General features: G+C 44.1%; 1 protein-coding gene across 1 annotated transcript in view; it reads left to right on the top strand.

The window, feature by feature from the left end:
* The window catches only part of stk11ip (serine/threonine kinase 11 interacting protein), a 46,102-nt gene extending 27,512 nt beyond the window's left edge, over positions 1-18,590 (top strand). Inside the window, 4 exon segments of the mRNA XM_070441346.1 lie at positions 5,965-6,049; positions 7,140-7,222; positions 10,396-10,622; positions 17,387-18,590. Coding sequence (XP_070297447.1) covers positions 5,965-6,049; positions 7,140-7,222; positions 10,396-10,622; positions 17,387-17,527 — 536 coding nt within the window. The 3' untranslated portion in view covers positions 17,528-18,590.
* Positions 18,591-18,874: the final 284 nt, after the last annotated feature.

Genomic DNA, 18,874 nt, shown 5'->3' with positions numbered 1-18,874 from the left:
GGCTAGGCCAGTCCAATTCTGGGCYTGGACTCTGTATTGCAAAGCTGAACGGCCCCATAGAGAGAGGCTGTCAYAGGGCTCTGCTATAGCCTGCCAGTTGGATCATCTCCTATACGTCTTAAAATATCCTCTGTTCTTTTTGTGTTCCTGAGGAAGGAGGAGGAACAGGAGAGTTGAGCCTGGTTGTAGGCCTGGTTCTGAGGTATGTGCTACAGACAGACAACATGGCTGGTCCTGTCCAGTTGGCAGAGGGAGAGAGAGGGGGGGCTAAATAACTAGGTGTCTTCTTAGTGCTCCACTCGTTGGTATGAGGCTTTGGCACCATCCTTCCTCTCCGGCCTTCACTCCTAGTCTGCCCAGCTCTTCCTCCAATTGAGGAAACTGGAACTATTTATTATGTGCCTGAAAACTCGGTCCAGAGCTCTGATATTGCCCCCATAACAGCTATTACAATATTTGTCTCAGGGAAAGAACCAAAGGATACCTTTMCTATAACAAAAGCAGTTTTCAGACGKGGCTGGCATTCCCAGAACAGATGTGGTCACGCCTGGCTTGGTCGGTGGTGAGGGCTACAAACATGGAGAAGGAAAGGGTCTGGGACTGTGAGGAAACTAGGATGTGGTTTTACTACCCCAAGGAGAAGAAGCTAMTAGGGACAGATCTGTCCACTGCTCACTGGGTTTGAAAATGTTTTATTGAMATGAGGAAGAAGGCTGGATAACTCTTAACTTGATATTCCGGAGGAGTCAGTACAGGTCACCATGTCAATCAAAGACTTGTCTGAACAATGACTCGGCTTTTTGCTAATTTAAATGCCCTTATTGCCCCGTACAGACCTACAGTGGGTAAAAATATGTGGTCTGTCTGGTAAGTAGTTTGGTGAGGTTTGCGATGCTCGTAAATGGTCATGGAAGGAGTGTTTTGGTTTGGTTGTGTGGGTTGGATCCAAACACTGCATTCCTGAAAGGTAATGGAAAACTGTTCCTGTCTCCTTCACTAACTATCAAGTTAAGGGGTAGTGCTCCCAAATTACGAACGGACCTCATCTATGGATMCCAGGCAACATAATCAACATTTTATGATTTGTTTACTTATCAACAACAGCAATTAGCATCTTGAGTGATATTTGTAATTTGGGTGAAGAGGCCCTTTAACTGCATAGTAAACTCAGTGTCCTCTCTTGTAAGGAGATGGATGATATAAGCAGATGTCATATCTCAAGTTTAACCCTATCAGATACCCTTGCAATACCAACACAGTGTCACTTCCCACTGTCTCAGACCTGGGCTAAACTCTGCCCTGTTTTCCTTGGAAATYCATTCAGWTTCGGCGTATCCCGGCCGTACTGCTCCCACTCCCGCGCTCTCCCTTCCCCGTGSTCTGCTGTTCCGACAGGGCCGAGAGTGTTCGGTTTCGCCCAGAAGGACGCKGAGGGTCCAACTATTCCTTGTGAAAATAAGMAAGGGTATTTGGGAAGGTTGGAAGTGGTTAACCTAGTGGAGAGGGTCCTGTGATTGAACCGGCAGGAGGGAGAGTAACGTTATTCGCCAGGACAGATCCCAGACGCTGACACAGATCCGCTCTCCTTTTACAGCTCTAGGCTCCGCCAGCCAGGCCTGTCGCCATGGGCGACCGAGCCCCGTACCTGTTTATCCTCTCGTCATGGTGACGGTGGTCCACTAAATCACGCAACACATACATACACTGAGTGTACAAAGCATTAGGAACACCTTCCTAATATTGAGTTGCACCTTTTTGCCCTCCGAACAGCCTCAATTCATTCGGGCATGGACTCTACAAGGTGTCGAAAGCGTTCCACAGGGATGCTGGGCCATGTTGACTTCAATGCTTCCCAGAGTTGTGTCAAGTTGGCTGCAGCGTTGCAGTTCTTGACACACTCAAACCGGTCCGCCAGGCACTTACTACCATACCCTGTTCAAAGACTCTTCAATCTTTTGTCTTGCCCATTCACCCTCTGAATTGCACACATACACAATCCGTCTCAAGGCTTCTTTAACCTGTCTCCTCCCCTTCATCTACACTGATTTGGTGTGGATTTAACAAGGGACATCAGTAAGGGATCATAGCTTTCTCCTGGATTCACCTGGTCAGTCTATGACATGGAAAGAGCAGGTGTTCCTAATGTTTTGTACACTCAGTGTACACCGTCAGGAGAAAGCACAAGGCTGAAAGGGCGACGTTCTTGACTCCCGCACGTGTAGCGTAAAGATGGCAGAAGTAGGTGTTGCTCACAAGATGTTATTCTCTGGGATAATAAAACAAAATAGCCCTAACTTGTCCTGTCCCACCTTGTCCTGTCCTGCAAGCTCCACCTTGTCCTCTGCTCCAAAAGTAATTTAGTGTTATTGAGTTTAGAGGCCAAATCTCTGCATTGCTTCACCTTGAATAATGTCCTGAATAGAGGTGTGTGTGTGTGTGTGGTCTCCTATTGGTTCACTAGAACCCACCAGACGATAAGCGGTTAAAGGGGAGCTCAAAGAGGGACAACAATATCGTCCCTTTAATGGTTGTCCTTTTAATCCAGCACCATGCTTTGTCCCGTAGGCTTCACTTTAGATGTTCCTCCTGGTCTGGAACGTTAGTGTGGCAGATCAGTTTCCTCCGGGAAGAAAGGGAAAGAAACAATGGCAAAAGAATTGAGGTTGAATCTTATACAGGCATTGGGAGCCAGAATAGGCCACTGGTGCCACRCAATGTCTTTATTTCTCGTCCCTGTTGTTGTTGAACTTGTAAATTGATAGGGGCAGGGTGTTCCTACTCTGTTTTTCTTCATATTTGTTGTTTCACTCTTTTCAGTGTGTCTCCCTTTTTAACTCAACTTCCCTTTCAATTCCACATATTTAACCTTGGCATTTGCCTGTGGCCCTGTGTTCCCCTATTGTTACCACCCCACAGGGAAGTATTTTGTCGCTGTGAGTGTGACCTAGCACATTGTACTCCTGTACCTTTTCCAACCTGTGTTTTTCACCTGCTTCCATGGAGATGTAATTTTAGATCTGAAATCATAGACCTGTCTTCTTTCTAGTCCTAACCCACCACAGACTGTAATAGTCTAACATTAGCTCTGTCTATTGTCCCGTGGGCTGCAAAGCTACCGATAGCTTACCAAAGTTACCGGAATCTTCAGTCATTTTGCTAATTTAACAGAATCTATGGCAATCTATCGTAACCTTGGTAATTTATACTTGAATAAATTTAAATAAAWAAAAAAATCATATATAGTATTCATTTTTTATATAAAAAAAAAACCTTTCTAGTAGATAGACTATATGGTTCAAGAGAAAATAGCCTAATTAATGAAAAAAGCATCTAATCAACAATGCCATTATTTTCAGTTAACTCTACAACTCTTCCAACTATTGACTTTTTTCACAGCTGCCACCAGTTTGACGCTGAGACGTTGGCAACAAATACATAGTCAAATAAGTGTGTAAAATATGTCAAATAATATATAAAATATATTTCATGCTGAAATCCTCATATTAAACAATGSTATTCACTAAGTTTATGGTTATATTTAAGATAATGTTTTCAGCTTTGTCATTCAATTATTTTTGTGAAAATCATCTTGTGAAATGAGTTGATATATTTTACATGTGACAAGGCCACACAGAGGGCCAGTGATTATTAGACACCTGTCAAATCTGAAGTACCTTAAAGGACCACTAGATGTATTGTGATAGAGTACATMAAATCCTTGAAAGATACCAAMATTCTTTAAAAGTTTCCAGTAAGATACCCTCCCTTTGCAACCCGAATTGTCCCTAGTCCTCATCCGATCTGCTTGGGTGTGACTCTCTTACTCTCTGGCTGTGTTTACACAGGCAGCCMAATTCTGATCTCTCTTTCATTTAATTTTTTTTTTTWATATATTTCACCGTTATTTAACCAGGTAGGCCAGTTGAGAACAAGTTAATTTACAACTGCGACCTGGCCAAGATAAAGAAAAGCAGTGTGACAAAAACAACAACACAGAGTTACACATGGAATAAAAAAACGTACAGTCAATAACACAATAGAAAAATCTGTATACAGTGTGTGCAAATGAAGTAAGGAGGGAAGGCAATAAATAGGCCAATAGTGGCGAAGTAATTACAATTTAGCAATTTACACTGGAGTGATATATGTGCAGATGAGGATGTGCAAGTAGAAATACTTGTGTGCAAAAGAGCAGAAAAACAAAAACAAATATGGGGCTGAGGTAGGTAGTTGGTTGGATGGGCTATTTACAGATGGGCTGTGTACAGCTGCAGCGATTGGTAAGCTGCTCCGACAGCTGACACTTAAAATGAGTGACGGAGATATGTCTCCAACTTTAGTGATTATTGCAATTTGTTCCAGTCATTGGCAACAGAGAACTGGAAGGAAAGGTAGCCAAAGTAGGTGTAGGCTTTGGGGATGACCAGTGAGATACACCTGCTGGAGCACGTGCTACGGGTGGGTGTTGCTATGGTGACCAGTGAAATACACCTGCTGGAGCACGTGCTACGGGTGGGTGTTGCTATGGTGACCAGTGAAATACACCTGCTGGAGCGCGTGCTACGGGTGGGTGTTGCTATGGTGACCAGCGAACTGAGATAAGGTGGAGCTTTACCTAGCAAAGACTTATAGATGACCAGGAGCCAGTGGGTTTGGCGACAAATATGTAGCGAGGACCAGCCAACGAGAGCATACAGGTTGCAGTGGAGGGTAGTATATGAGGCATTGGTGACAAAACAGATGGCACTGTGATAGACTGCATCCAGTTTGCTGAGTAGAGTGTTGGAGGCTATTTTGTAAATGACATCGTCGAAGTCAAGGATCGGTAGGATAGTCAGTTTTACGAGGGTATGTTTGGCAGCATGAGTGAAGGAGGTTTTGTTGCGAAATAGGAAGCCAATTCTAGATTTAACTTTGGATTGGAGGAGTGTTGTATGACGTTGAAGCTCGTTTGGAGGTTAGTTAACAGTGTCCAAAGAAGGGCCAGATGTATACAAAATGGTGTCGTCTGCGTAGAGGTAGATCAAATAATCACCCGCAGCAAGAGTGACATCACTGATATATACAGAGAAAAGAGTCGGCCCCAGAGTTGAACCCTGTGGCACCCCCATAGAGACTGCCAGAGGTCCGGACAACAGGCCCTCAGATTTGACACACTGAACTCTATCTGAGAAGTAGTTAGTGAACYAGGCGAGGCAGTCATTCGAGAAACCAAGGCTGTTGAGTSTGCCGATAAGAATACGGTGATTGACAGAGTCGAAAGCCTTGGCCAGGTCGATGAAGACGGCTGCACAATTGTTCTTTTGACCAATCACATCAGATCATTTTCAGACCTGATCTGATTGGTCAAAATACCAATTAGTGGGAAAAAATATCAGAATTGGGCTGCAGGTGTAAACCCAGCCCGTGTCCTGTGTGATTTTCCAGTAGGTTACATACGGTTACATACAGTGTAGAGTTCGAAATGAGGTGTTCTGTCTGTGTAAGCTCTGATTTTACTTTCAATCAATCAATCGACATATTTATCGTCCCAGTTCATTGAAATTAATTGTGCTGATGTTCCAATACACCGCATGGAAAAACCATAAAACATGAATTAACTCTATTTAAAGGGATACTTTGGAGATGAACTTGTCTATACCATTTTTATGTCTCTGTGTCCAGTATGAAGGARGTTAGAGTTAGTTTCACGAGCATATGCTAACTAATGTTAGCGCAATGACTGGAAGTCTATGGATATCTGCTAGCATGCTACTTCCAGTCATTGTGCTAACGCCAGTTAGCAACTTCCTTCAAACTGCACGCAGACATAAAAATGGTATCCACGTTCATCTGACTTCATTGCTAAAATCCCAAAGTATCACTTTAAATAGATTTGAGAGAACCATTGATAGGGACGCATCACTAAACTTAATTCGTATCTCYTATTCTTTTTCCCCTTCCTCCACTCTATCTCTCCCTCAGGAGTGGTGCGTGAGTTGGCTACCAAGTCGGACAGCAAGCTTAAGTCTATCTCCACCACCAGGCTCAACCCACAGCATCATCTCTGGTACGAACTGCCCAGATTTATGTTATAATTGCCATGAATGACTTGCATGTGTCCTGGATATGTTGTCATATCCTCACCATCTCCACTCGATGGTATTGAGCCAAGCCATAGGCCCATCTGTMTCTTAACCCCACTGTGACACTGACAAGGCTGTGGTAACTTCTGTCTGGTGTTACTAAACCTCCACATTGTCGAAAATTGGGCTCTAAATTAGTGGCTAAACCACATACTAATGTCTTACATGTGTTGGCCTCAAGATGCTAAGAAAGCGCTAACGATGCATTACCTTTTAACTAGAGAGCTGATCCTGCAGTGCCATGTCCTTAGGGGCTTCATCCCAATACCGTGAAGTGGCTTCCTCCCCTATGATCTTGGTCCTTAGAGGGTTTATCCCAATACTGTGAAGTGGCTTCCTCCYCTATGATTTTCTTGTATCCTTGCTCACCTGAAAGGACTGGAAAGTGAGGACTAGCAGATGGGAAAGGAAACCATTTTTAGTATATGGATTTACCATCCACCCTTCCCTTGTTTCTGTGGTAATGATGGAACACGCTGTACATTCACTGAGATAATTCATGGCTCAGTTAGTTATTATACGGCCCTTCTTTTTTGTATAGCTGAAAACCACAGCTACTCAGGGAACAGACTCACTGTTTGAACAAGACCGTAGGATGACTCAGGACTGTTTTAATTGTTTATCATGCCTACCATTTCTGTGTAGCTTTTATAATCACACTATCGTGGATATAGTTGGAATAACTGTTAACACATGGTCACTTTAAAGTCAACAAGAGACTTAGAAACCACAAAATACTACACAGAATTAGTATTACCTCTGTCTGCTCACTTTCGAAAACAAACTCACCCAGGAGGCCATTTTGAAACCATAGACCAAAGTCGTCTTTATGTGTCTGTGATACAGATATGAATCAGGAAAAATAGGCATATCTCCACACTTTTGAGATCTGCCCCGTCTCAAAAGCACTTAGATTCAGAGTCTGATGTGGTGTATGGGCCTAATGTACAACGTKACGTTGTGAATATTAACCTGGTTGTCTCTTATGTAAGCCTTTCCTCTGTGTCTCCCCAGGCCCCTAGTGTGTGAAGACATGCAGACTGATGTGGAGGATGGCCAGCCACAGTTCTTCTACCTCCTGTCCTTTCTACATCAAGGTACATTAGAAGTGTGTGTTCTCAATTTCCGCCTGAATGACATGCCCAAAGTAAACTGCCTGTTGCTCAGGCCCTAAAGCCAGGATATGCATATAATTGGTTCCATTGGAAAGAAAATACTTAGAAGTTTGTAGAAATGTTAAAATAATGTAGAAGAATATAACACAATAGATACGGTATGAGAAAATACAAAGAAAAACCAACCAGAAATGTTTTTGTTTGATAGACTATGCTCTTACAATGGCAAGTATAAGGGCATACTCAGTTCTAGCTCCTAGGATGCAATTCCTATGGCTTCCACATGGTGTCAGCAGTCTATGTTCAAGGTTTCAGGCTTGTAACTTCCAAATCGAATAAGAAATATCAGTTTCAGTACAGGGACACAGTCTTGGAAATTCGTGTTTGCGGGCGCCCTGAAGACGAGACGCACCTGCTAAAATCGGTTTCCTATTGAACATACTTCTTTCCGTAAGAAATATTATAGTTTGATTATATTTTAGGGTATCTGAGGAGTAAATAGAAACGCATTTTGAGATTTTCGGATTCCTTTCTCTGCATGTTGAATGAGTGGATTACTCAAATCGATGGCGCCAACTAAACAGACTTTTTGGGATATAAAGAAGGATTTTATCTAACAAAACGACACTACATGTTATAGCTGGGACCCTTTGGATGACAAATCAGAGGAAGATTTTCAAAAGGTAAGTGAATATTTAATCGCTGTTTGTGAATTTATGAAACCTGTGCCGGTGGAAAGATATTTTGATGTGGGGTGCCTTCCTCAAACAATCGCATGGCATGCTTTCGCTGTAATGGCTACTGTAAATTGGACCTTGCAGTTAGATAAAAAATAATTTAAGCTTTCGACCAATATAAGACACTTGTATGTACCTAAATGTTTAATATCAATAATTTGTATGATTATTTATTTGAATTGCGTGCCCTCCAGTTTCACCGGAAGTTGTCCCGCTAGCGGGACGCCTAGCCCTAAGAAGTAGCATGCTCATTACACATGTGCAACTTGTGCTGGGGACAATAAAAGGCTACTTCTAAAAATGTGCAGTTTTGTCACACAACACAATGCCATAGATGTCTCATGTTTTGAGGGAGCGTGCARTTGGCATGCTGGCTGCCGGAATGTCCACCAGAGCTGTTGCAGGAGAATTTAATGTTCATTTTTGTACCATAAACCGCCTCCAACGCCGTTTTAGAGAATTTGGCAGTACGTCCAACCGGCCTCACAACCGCAGACCATGTGTAACCATGCCAGCCCAGGACCTCTACATCTGGCTTCTTCACCTGGGGATCGTCTGAGACCAGCCACCCAGACAGCTGATGAAACTGAGGAGTATTTCTGTCTGTAATAAAGCCCCCAGTGGGTGGGCCTGGAACCCCAGTGGGTGGGCCTGGAACCCCAGTGGGTGGGCCTGGCTCCCCAGTGGGTGGGCCTATGCCCTCCCAGGCCCACAAATGGCTGCGCCCCTGCTCAGTCATGTGAAATCCATAGATTAGGGCCTAATGAATTTATTTCAATTGACTGATTTCCTTATATGAACTGTAACTCAGTAAAATCGTTGAAATTGTTTTCATTTAGCGTTTATATTTTTGTTCAGTGTATGTATGTGTGTGCAATGCGTAAATGTTAATGTTTCTCTGTGTAATTGAGTGTATCTGTGTCTCTCCCAGCCTGTGGGTGCAGACTTTGCATCTGTAGCCAAGCATGGCTGCAGGCTATGGGCTGTGCAGGTGAAAAGAATGTTAACTACTGTAATTGTAGCATGCACTGACCTGCCTCTGCTGAAGAGTTTTAAACTGGGTTTAAACATCAGGAGGATGGAGGATTTGTTTTAAACTGGGTTTAAACACCAGGAGGTTAGAGTAATAGAAGGGTTTAAAACTGGGTTTAAACATCAGGAGGATGGAGGAATAGAAGGGTTGTAAACTGGGTTTAAACATGAGGAGGAATCGAATAGGTAATATATCCATTGACATAGGAAAATGTCCAACCATTTGAGTCCAGCCACTTTATATCCCTGGACTTCAGTGGACTGGTGTGGGGAGAATGAGGGAGGACTATTACGTATATCACTCCCTACATAGTCCTCCCACTGTCTCTCCCTATAGGAGATCACTGTAGTCTAGTCAGACCCAGTATTGCATGACTCTCTCTCCCTGTAGAAGATCACTGTCATCTAACTGTAAGTGTCAGTTGTCAGAGCAACTTACCGATCGCTGCAGCTGTACACAGCCCATCTGTAAATAGCCCATCCAACCAACTACCTACCTCATCCCCATATTTGTTTTTGTTTTTCTGCTCTTTTGCACACCAATATTTCTACTTGCACATCCTCATCTGGACATATCACTCCAGTGTAAATTGCTAAATTGTAATTACTTCGCCACTATTGGCCTATTTATTGCCTTCCCTCCTAACTTCATTTGCACTCACTGTATACAGATTTCTCTATCACATTTACATTAGTGTTCAGATCCTTTACTCTGTACTTTGTTGAAGCACCTTTGGCTGTGATTACAGCCTTGAGTCTTCTTGGGTAAGCCCCATATACTAATCTTACAGAATTTGCACACACTGTATATAGACTTTTCCATTGTGTTATTGACTGTACGATTGTTTATCCCATGTGTAACTCTGTGTTGTTTTTGTCACACTGCTTTGCTTTATCTTGGCCAGGTCGCAGTTTTAAATGAGAACCTGTTCTCAACTGGCCTACCTGGTGAAACAAAAAAATCTAAATAAAGTCGAGTCAGATCCAGTGTTGCAGGACTCTTATTTATCACCCTATACCCCTGGTGATTGATTGTCGACTGATCAAAGCTGGACAGTTCCTTCCTGGTTTAATGGAGTAGATCAACACTGAGAGGAGATGAAGAGGAGAGGGGGAGAGAGGGGCAGCTGTTTCCCAGTGGGGGTGCTGGGGAGATGAGAGCTCTTTGTCTTATCTCACCACAGTACCGACGTCCCACTGATATGGCTCTCCCTGTGTCTGTTAACCAGACGGTAAAACACTTTGAGACGTGCCATAAGACTCCCGGTTAGATAAATACAATACAAGCCAAACTATTTAGATGCAAGTATATGATTATAATCTGTACAGGGGGGAGGGGGTTTAAACATTTATCCAAATGCATGTTGTATTTGTTCTCTCTGCCAGAAGACAGTGTGACCCCTCTGACAGTGCTGGCCACCCGGGAAACCCTGTACCTGCTCAACGAAGACCACCAATGGAGCAAGAGCTTGCCCCACCCATCAGCCAATGAGAACGGGGAACCCTGCAGTGGGCGGGTCACTGTTCAGGAGACCCAGCCAATCAGCTGTGTCAGCTCTGTCCATCTATGGTCGTCTGACCCGTGCAGAATGGACATCAAGCTTTAYGATGAGGTGAGACTGAGGGAGGAAAGAGACATGTGATTGGTCTTAAATTAGGAAGGACTTCTTCCAAGTTCTCATGGGTAAGCTGGATAAGCTAAATGCTATCACGAGCAAAGCTGGGCACACGTTTGTATGTTTTATTAGACATTTTTCAGGATGAAATCTCTTGAGATGCATCATCCTGTTTTCAAGAGTGTCCAGATGAAAACAACTAACAAATAAACAATACTTAGTAAGAAGAAGAATGTGGCAACTACTGTCTAATAACAATGAAATCTAATTTTATTTGTCACATGCGCCAAATCCAACCGTGAAATGCTTACTTACAAGCCCTTAACCAACAAGGCAGTTATGAGAAAAATAAGAGTTAAGAAAATATTTACTAAATAAACTAAAGTAAAAAAAGAAAATGTACAACACTATAAAATAACAATAACAAGGCTATATACAGGGGGTTTCGGTACCGTGTCAATGTGCGGGGGTACAGGTTAGTCGAGGTAATATGTAAGTACCAGTCAAAAGTTTGGACACACCTACTCATTCAAGGGTTTCTTTATTTTTACTATTTTCTCCATTGAATTTCAAAACTATGAATAACACATGGAATCATGTATTAACCAAAAAAGTGTTAAACAAATCAAAATATATTTTATATTTGAGATTCTTCAAAGTAGCTACCCATTGCCTTTGACAGCTTTGCACACTCTTGGCATTCTCTCAACCAGCTTCACCTGGAATGCTTTTCCAACAGTCTTGAAGGAGTTCCCACATATGCTGAGCACTTGTTGGCTGCTTTTCCTTTGCTCTGTGGTCCAACTTATCCCAAACCATCTCAATTGGGTTGTTGGGTGATTGTGGAGGCCAGGTCATCTGATGCAGATCTCCATCACTCTCCTTCTTGGTCATATAGCCCTTACACAGCTTGGAGTTGTGTTGGGTCATTGTCCTGTTGAAAAACAAATGATAGTCCCACTAAGCTCAAACCAGATGGAATGGCATATTGCTGTGCTAGCCATGCTGGTTAAATGTGCCTTGAATTCTAAAATCACCAACAGTATCACCTGCAAAGCACCATCACACCTCCTCCTCCATGCTTCACGGTGGGAACCACACACTGCCGAGATCACACCTTCACCTACTCTGCGTCTCACAAAGACACGGTGGTTGGAACCAAAAATCTTACATTTGGCTCATCAGACCGAAGGAAAGATTTCCACCGGTCTAATGTCCATTGCTCGTGTTTCTTATTATTGCTGTCCTTTAGTGGTGGTTTCTTTGCGCGAATCGACCATGAAGGCCTGATTCATGCAAAGGGTGGCTGCTTTAAAGAAACTCAAATGTAAAATATATTTAGATTTGTTTAACACTTTTTTTGGTTACTACATGATTCCATATGTGTTATTTCATAGTTTTGAGTCTTCACTATTATTCTACAATTTAGAAAATAGTAAAAATAAAGAAAAACCCTTGAATGAGTAGGTGTTTTACCTTTTGACCGGTAGTGTACATATTTACAAATGTCATCACATGGTGATGTTTCTATTAGTTATTAAAAAACAGTTTGATCTTAACATTTAAAAAAGGGCTTTCTTAAATTCAATGTGTGATTTTAATGTCCTGATTTGGATAGGTAAATTATTTGTCATTTAGGTGTTCCTTTTAATAAATATACACAACACGACAAAACATGTTTTAAGTTGATCCATTTAAAAAATAAATTGGTTCTAATGCAGTTGTCTTCTGTTTGGGAGGGACGTCCATTTAGTGATTCAGACATTGTGCAATGATGTCTTATAATGATATACAAGAATGAATCTGCAAAGATTATGACATCGAATTCTCAAAGTAAGGTCTTGGTTGTGATTTGAAAGATTTCACTATAGTCTAGGACAGGAAGCAGCAGATGGTTTACTACGGTCTTTCTAATGGATACAGTAAAACAACTCTGTATTGTAACCCAGGCGTATAGTTTGTTGTTTTTCTAATATAATCTATATGCTGTCCAAAAGATCATTCAGAATCTATCCTCAAACCCAGATATTTCAAACAATCAATACTTTCAAGCATTGTTCCATCACTTCCAAAAATTTGAAGTTGCCAGCAACTCATTCTTTGCCATGTACCAAACCACATGATATAGGTGTGTGTATGCGTATACATGTTTCAAGCAGACCACCATAGTCCCTGTGCCCAAGGAAGCGAAGGTAACCTGCCTAATCTTAGGTTTCATTACATAAGTCGGAGGAACTATTGATATAAGAGCAACGTCAACTCACCATCATTACGACCAGGAATATGACTTTCCCGAAGCGGACCCTGTGTTTTGCCTTCCACCCAGGACAATGGATCTGATCCCAGCCGGCGAACCTAAACAACGTCGCCGTAAAAGGGGCAAACGAAGCGGTCTTCTGGTGGCTCCGGATACGGGCACATCGCGCTCCACTCCCTAGCATACTACTCGCAATGTCCAGTCTCTTGACAACAAGGTTGATGAAATCCGAGCAAGGGTTGCCTTCCAGAGAGACATCAGAGACTGTAACGTTCTTTGCTTCACGGAAACATGGCTCACTCGAGAGACGCTATCGGAGTCGGTGCAGCCAGCTGGTTTCTTCACGCATCGCCGCCGAACAGAAGCATCTTTTGGTAAGAAGAGGGGCGGGGGGGGGGGGGTATGCCTTTGATTAACGAGACGTGGTGTGATCATAACAACATACAGGAACTCAAGTCCTTCTGTTCACATGACTTAGAATTCCTCACAATCAAATGTCGACCGCATTATCTACCAAGGGAATTCTCTTCGATTATAATCACAGCCGTACATATTCCCCCCCAAGCAGACACATCGATGGCCCTGAACGAACTATATTTGACTCTGTAAACTGGAAACCACATATCCTGAGGCTGCATTCATTGTAGCTGGGATTTAACAAGGCTAATCTGAAAACAAGACTCCCTAAATTCTATCAGCATATCGATTGCGCAACCAGGGCTAGTAAAACCCTGGATCATTGTTATTCTAACTTCCGCGACGCATATAAGGCCATCCCCCGACCTCCTTTCGGAAAAGCTGACCACGACTCCATTTTGTTGCTTCCAGCCTACAGACAGAAACTAAAACAAGAAGCTCCCACGCTCAGGTCTGTTCAACGCTGGTCCGACCAATCTGATTCCACACTTCAAGACTGCTTCGATCACGTGGATTGGGATATGTTCCGCATTGCGTCCAAAACAACATTGACGAATACGCTGATTCGGTGAGCGAGTTCATTAGAAAGTGCATCGGCGATGTCGTACCCACAGCAACTATAAACATTCCCAAACCAGAAACCGTGGATTGATGGCAGCATTCGTGCGAAACTGAAAGCGCGAACCACTGCTTCTTAACCAGGGCAAGGTGACCGGAAACATGACCGAATACAAACAGTGTAGCTATTCCCTCGCAAGGCAATCAAACAAGCTAAGCGTCAGTATAGAGACAAAGTAGAGTTGCAATTCCAACGGCTCAGACACAAGAGGATGTGGCAGGGTCTACAGTCAATCACGGATTACAAAAGAAAACCAGCCCCGTGCGGACCAGGATGTCTTGCTCCCAGACAGACAAATAACTTCTTTGCTCGCTTTGAGGACAATACAGTGCCACTGAAACGGCCCACTACCAAACCTGCGGTCTCCTTCACTGCAGCCGACGTGAGTAAAACATTTAAACGTGTTAACCCTCGCAAGGCTGCAGGCCTAGACGGCATCCCCAGCCGCATCCTCAGAGCATGCGCAGACCAGCTGGCTGGTGTGTTTACGGACATATTCAATCAATCCTTATCCCAGTCTGCTGTTCCCACATGCTTCAAGAGGGCCACCATTGTTCCTGTTCCCAAGAAAGCTAAGGTAACTGAGCTAAACGACTACCGCCCCGTAGCACTCACTTCCGTCATCATGAAGTGCTTTGAGAGACTAGTCAAGGACCATATCACCTCCACCCTACAGACCCACTCCAATTTGCTTACCGCCAATAGGTCCACAGAGACGCAATCGCAACCACACTGCACACTGCCCTAACCCATTGGACAAGAGGAATACCTATGTGAGAATGCGTTCATCGACTACAGCTCAGCATTAACACCATAGTACCCTCCAAACTCTCATCAAGCTCGAGACCCTGGGTCTGCACCCCGCCCTGTCACTGGGTCTGGACTTCCTGACGGCCGCCCCCAGGTGGTGAGGGTAGGACAACATCTCCAACCGCCGCTGTCCTCAACACTGGGGCCCCCAAGGTGCGTTCTAGCCCTCTCCTGTACTCCCTGTTCACCTACGACTGCGTGGCCATGCACGCCTCCAACTCAATCATCAAGTTTGCGACGACACTACAGTGGTAGGCTTGACTACCAACAACGACGAGCGCCTAAGGGAGGAGGTGAGGCCCTCGGAGTGTGGTGTCAGGAAAATAACCTCACACTCAACGTCAACAAAACAAAGGAGATGATTGTGGACTTCAGGAAACAGCAGAGGGAGCACCCCCCTATCCACATCGACGGGACAGTAGTGGAGAGGGTAGTAAGTTTAAGTTCCTCGGCTACACATCACGGACAAACTGAATTGGTCCACCCACACAGACAGTGTTGTGAAGAAGGCCAGAGCTCTCAATCAGAGGCTGAAGAAATTCGGCTTGTCACCAAAAGCACTCACAAACTCTACAGATGCACAATCGAGAGAATCCTGTCGGGCTGTATCCCGCCTGGTAGGCAACTGCTCCGCCCACAACCGTAAGGCTCTCCAGAGGTAGTGAGGTCTGCACAACGCATCACGGGGGCAAACTACCTGCCCTCCAGGACACCTACACCACTCGATGTCACAGGAAGGCCATAAAGATCATCAAGGACAACAACCACCCGAGCCAACTCTGTTCACCCGCTATCATCCAGAAGGCGAGTCAGTACAGGTGCATCAAAGCAGGGACAGAGAGACTGAATAAACAGTCGATGCATTGAGATGAAGCTGTTTAAACAGCCACCACTAACATTGAGTGGCTGCTGCCAACATACTGACTCAACTCCAGCTCACTTTAATAATTGAAATTTATGGTAATCAATTGATCAAAAATGTATCACTAGCCACTTTACAAGCCACTTTAATATAATGTATATGTATATACGTACTCTTCATCTACTGCATCTTGCCATCTTTATGTAATACATGTATCACTAACCACTTTAAACTATGCCACTTTTACTGTTTACATACCCTACATTACTCATCTCATATGTATATTACTGTACTCGATACCATCTAACTGCATCTTGCCTATGCCGTTCTTGTAACCATCACTCATTCATATGTCTTAATGTATCATATCGCACTCCACACTGCCCTTTCTCCTGGACAAAAGGAACACCTATGTGAGTGCTGATTCGTTGACAGCTCAGCGTTCAACACCATAGTGCCCAGAAGCTCATCACTAAGCTAAGGACCCTGGGACTAAAACACCTCCTCTGCAACTGGATCCATGACTTCCTGACGGGCCGCCCCTAGGTGGTAAGAGTGGAAAACAACACGTCAGCCACGCTGATCCTTAACACTGGGCCCCTCAGGGGTGTGTACTTAGTCCCCTCCTGTATTCCCTGTTCACCCACGACTGCGTGGCCAAACACGACTCAACACCATCATTATGTTTGCTGACGACACAACAGTGTAGGCCTGATCACCGACAACGATGAGACGGCCTATAGGGAGGAGGTCAGAGAACTGGCAGTGTGGTGCAGGAAACAACACCTCTTTCAATGTGAGCAAGACAAAGGAGCTGATTGTGGACTACAGAAAAAGGCGGGCCAAACTGCCTCGATCAACATCGACGGGCTGTAGTGGAGTGGGTCGAGAGTTTTCAAGTTCCTTGGTGTCCACATCACATGAACTATCATGGTCTAAACTACATAGACAGTCATAAGGAGGGCACGACACAACCTTTTCCCCTTAGGAGACTGAAAGATTTGGCATAGGTCCCCAGATCCTCAAAAGGTTCTACAGCTGCACCATTGAGAGCATCCTGACCGGTTGCATCACCGCCTGGTATGTACTGCTTGCTGAAGTACTGTCAACGCTGTATGCACTGCTGGCATCTGACCGTAAGGTGCTACAGAGGGTATTGCGAACAGCCCAGACATCACTGGGGCCAAGCTTCCTGCCATCCAGGACCTATATAATAGGCGGTGTCAAAGGAAAGCCAGAAAATTGTCAGACTCCAGTCACCAAAGTTATAGACTGTTTTCTCTGCTACCGCACGGCAAGCGGTACCGGAGCCTCCAAGTCTTGGACCAAAATGCTCCTCAACAGCTTCTACCCCAAGCCATTAGACTGCTGAACAATTCATAAAAATCGCCACCGGACAATTTACATTGACCCCCCCCCCCTCCTCCTTGTACACTGCCGCTACTCGCTGTTTGTTTGTTACTTGCATAGTCACTTCGCCACACACTGCATGTACAGATTACCTCAACTAGCCTGTACCCCGCACACTGACTCGGTACCGGTGCCCCCTGTATATAGCCTCACACTGACTCGGTACCGGTGCCCCTGTATATAACCTCGTTATTGTGTTACTTTTATTATTCCTTTTTATTTTAGTCTACTTGGTAAATATTTTCTTCTTCTTGAACTGCACTGTTGGTTAAGGCTTGTAAGTAAGCATTTCACGGTAAAGTCTACACTTGTTGTATTCGGGCACATTGTGGCAATAGTTGGATTTAATTTGAGCATATGAGTGTCTGTGTGTGTTTCCTGTGCAGATAGTGAAGGAGGAGAAGACGTGGTCGTTGCACTCTGACAGTGCAGAGCTGGTGCAGGGCCTGCTGGTCTGGGTCAGAACACAATGGGAGAACATGTTCGGAGTCAAACTCGCCATCACCAACCTCACCCTACCAGCCTGAGGGAAAACACCCCCCCTTCCAACTGTGTGTGTGCACCTGCATGAGTGTGGCTGTGGGTCTGTCTGTCTCTTCACTGTCAGACGTGTCCCTMAATAGGACAGTATGTTTACCTGGTTTGAAGCCAACTATGATTTCCTGATGTTTGGTCACTTTTACAAAAGCACTGATCTGTTAACGCCTCATCTGAATCCCGTCCATTTTATAACCCTGCCAGTATAGCCAGCCAGGGAGAGTGCCTTGTGGTGTTGCCAGTCCTGCTAYGTTCTAATGCACCTTGAATATGTGAAAGGGGTGAGGGGGAATCATGTGTTTCTTTCAGGGGGGTGAGGACAAGAATATGAGGGAGAAAGGGGTAAGCAAAAATGTGAGTTGAGGGTAATTGTGTGTGTGTGTTATCAAGGAAGCTAGTCCATTCCTCTGAAGCTCAGTGGACTGTGACTTCATCAGGAGTCCCGGGACTGGAGCAGTGAGTTGTGACATCACACGCTCGACACAAGGCTGTCTAGCCATCCCGTGAGGCTCCGCTCCAGACACCTCTGACGTGACACCTCTGATGTGACAACTCTTAGTTATTTTATTTTTAATCAGGGACTTTTGATGTCTCTATGCACTGTGATTATGTAAAGGAAAAGGGCAACCGAAGGCCAAAGTAAGGGCAACCCAAGTGAAGAGTTGCAGCCAAGGCAATGAACCGGGACAGTATCTGTGTTCTGTATTCTTGGGAAAAGTGCAGAATACGCATGATAGGGAATGTGAAAGGGAAGGGTTCTGACTGACCTGTTTTAAAGTGGGTGGTGTTAGTTGGTTTGTGGCTGTCTGTTAAAATGTGTAGTCTTATGCTAATACCTCTCTAGTGCAGTTTACAGTTTTTACTTATATTGCGAATGTCAAGTGAATACTATTTTTTATGTAGACGGATGAAAGATGTGTAGAAGTGGACGACAAACAGATGTGTGTAACTTAATTTATTTACCGTCAGCAAAATCAATGATAAAAAACTAGCTTTTTCTACTTTAAATAGAAATGCATATCTGTGGTACAATACATCCTCTTATGACACTGTTATATCCACATGTTTGTCCAACTCTTTCATTTTCACAGTGAGAAAGTTCCAATGGCTACGTTTCCCTCTGTAATCATGTAGTTCCAGAGGTTTTTCATTGTTCTCACACGGTCAGCCAACATCAACCACAACCGCAGCAATGCACCCCCCATCCCCGTCGTCACGCTAATCCTCCAGTCATCCATGTGGCCACACAACTACCAATAATCATCACTTTCTGCCCCATCAGACCCCTTGCGTTCTTCAATGAAACATTTGACAATTCTCAAATACCCTTTAAACAC

The sequence above is a fragment of the Salvelinus sp. IW2-2015 genome, unplaced genomic scaffold (genome assembly GCF_002910315.2).
Source record: "Salvelinus sp. IW2-2015 unplaced genomic scaffold, ASM291031v2 Un_scaffold3781, whole genome shotgun sequence".
NCBI lineage: Eukaryota > Metazoa > Chordata > Actinopteri > Salmoniformes > Salmonidae > Salvelinus > Salvelinus sp. IW2-2015.
Note: the sequence above shows the minus strand (reverse complement) of the source record. Positions and strands in the feature narration are given on the sequence as shown.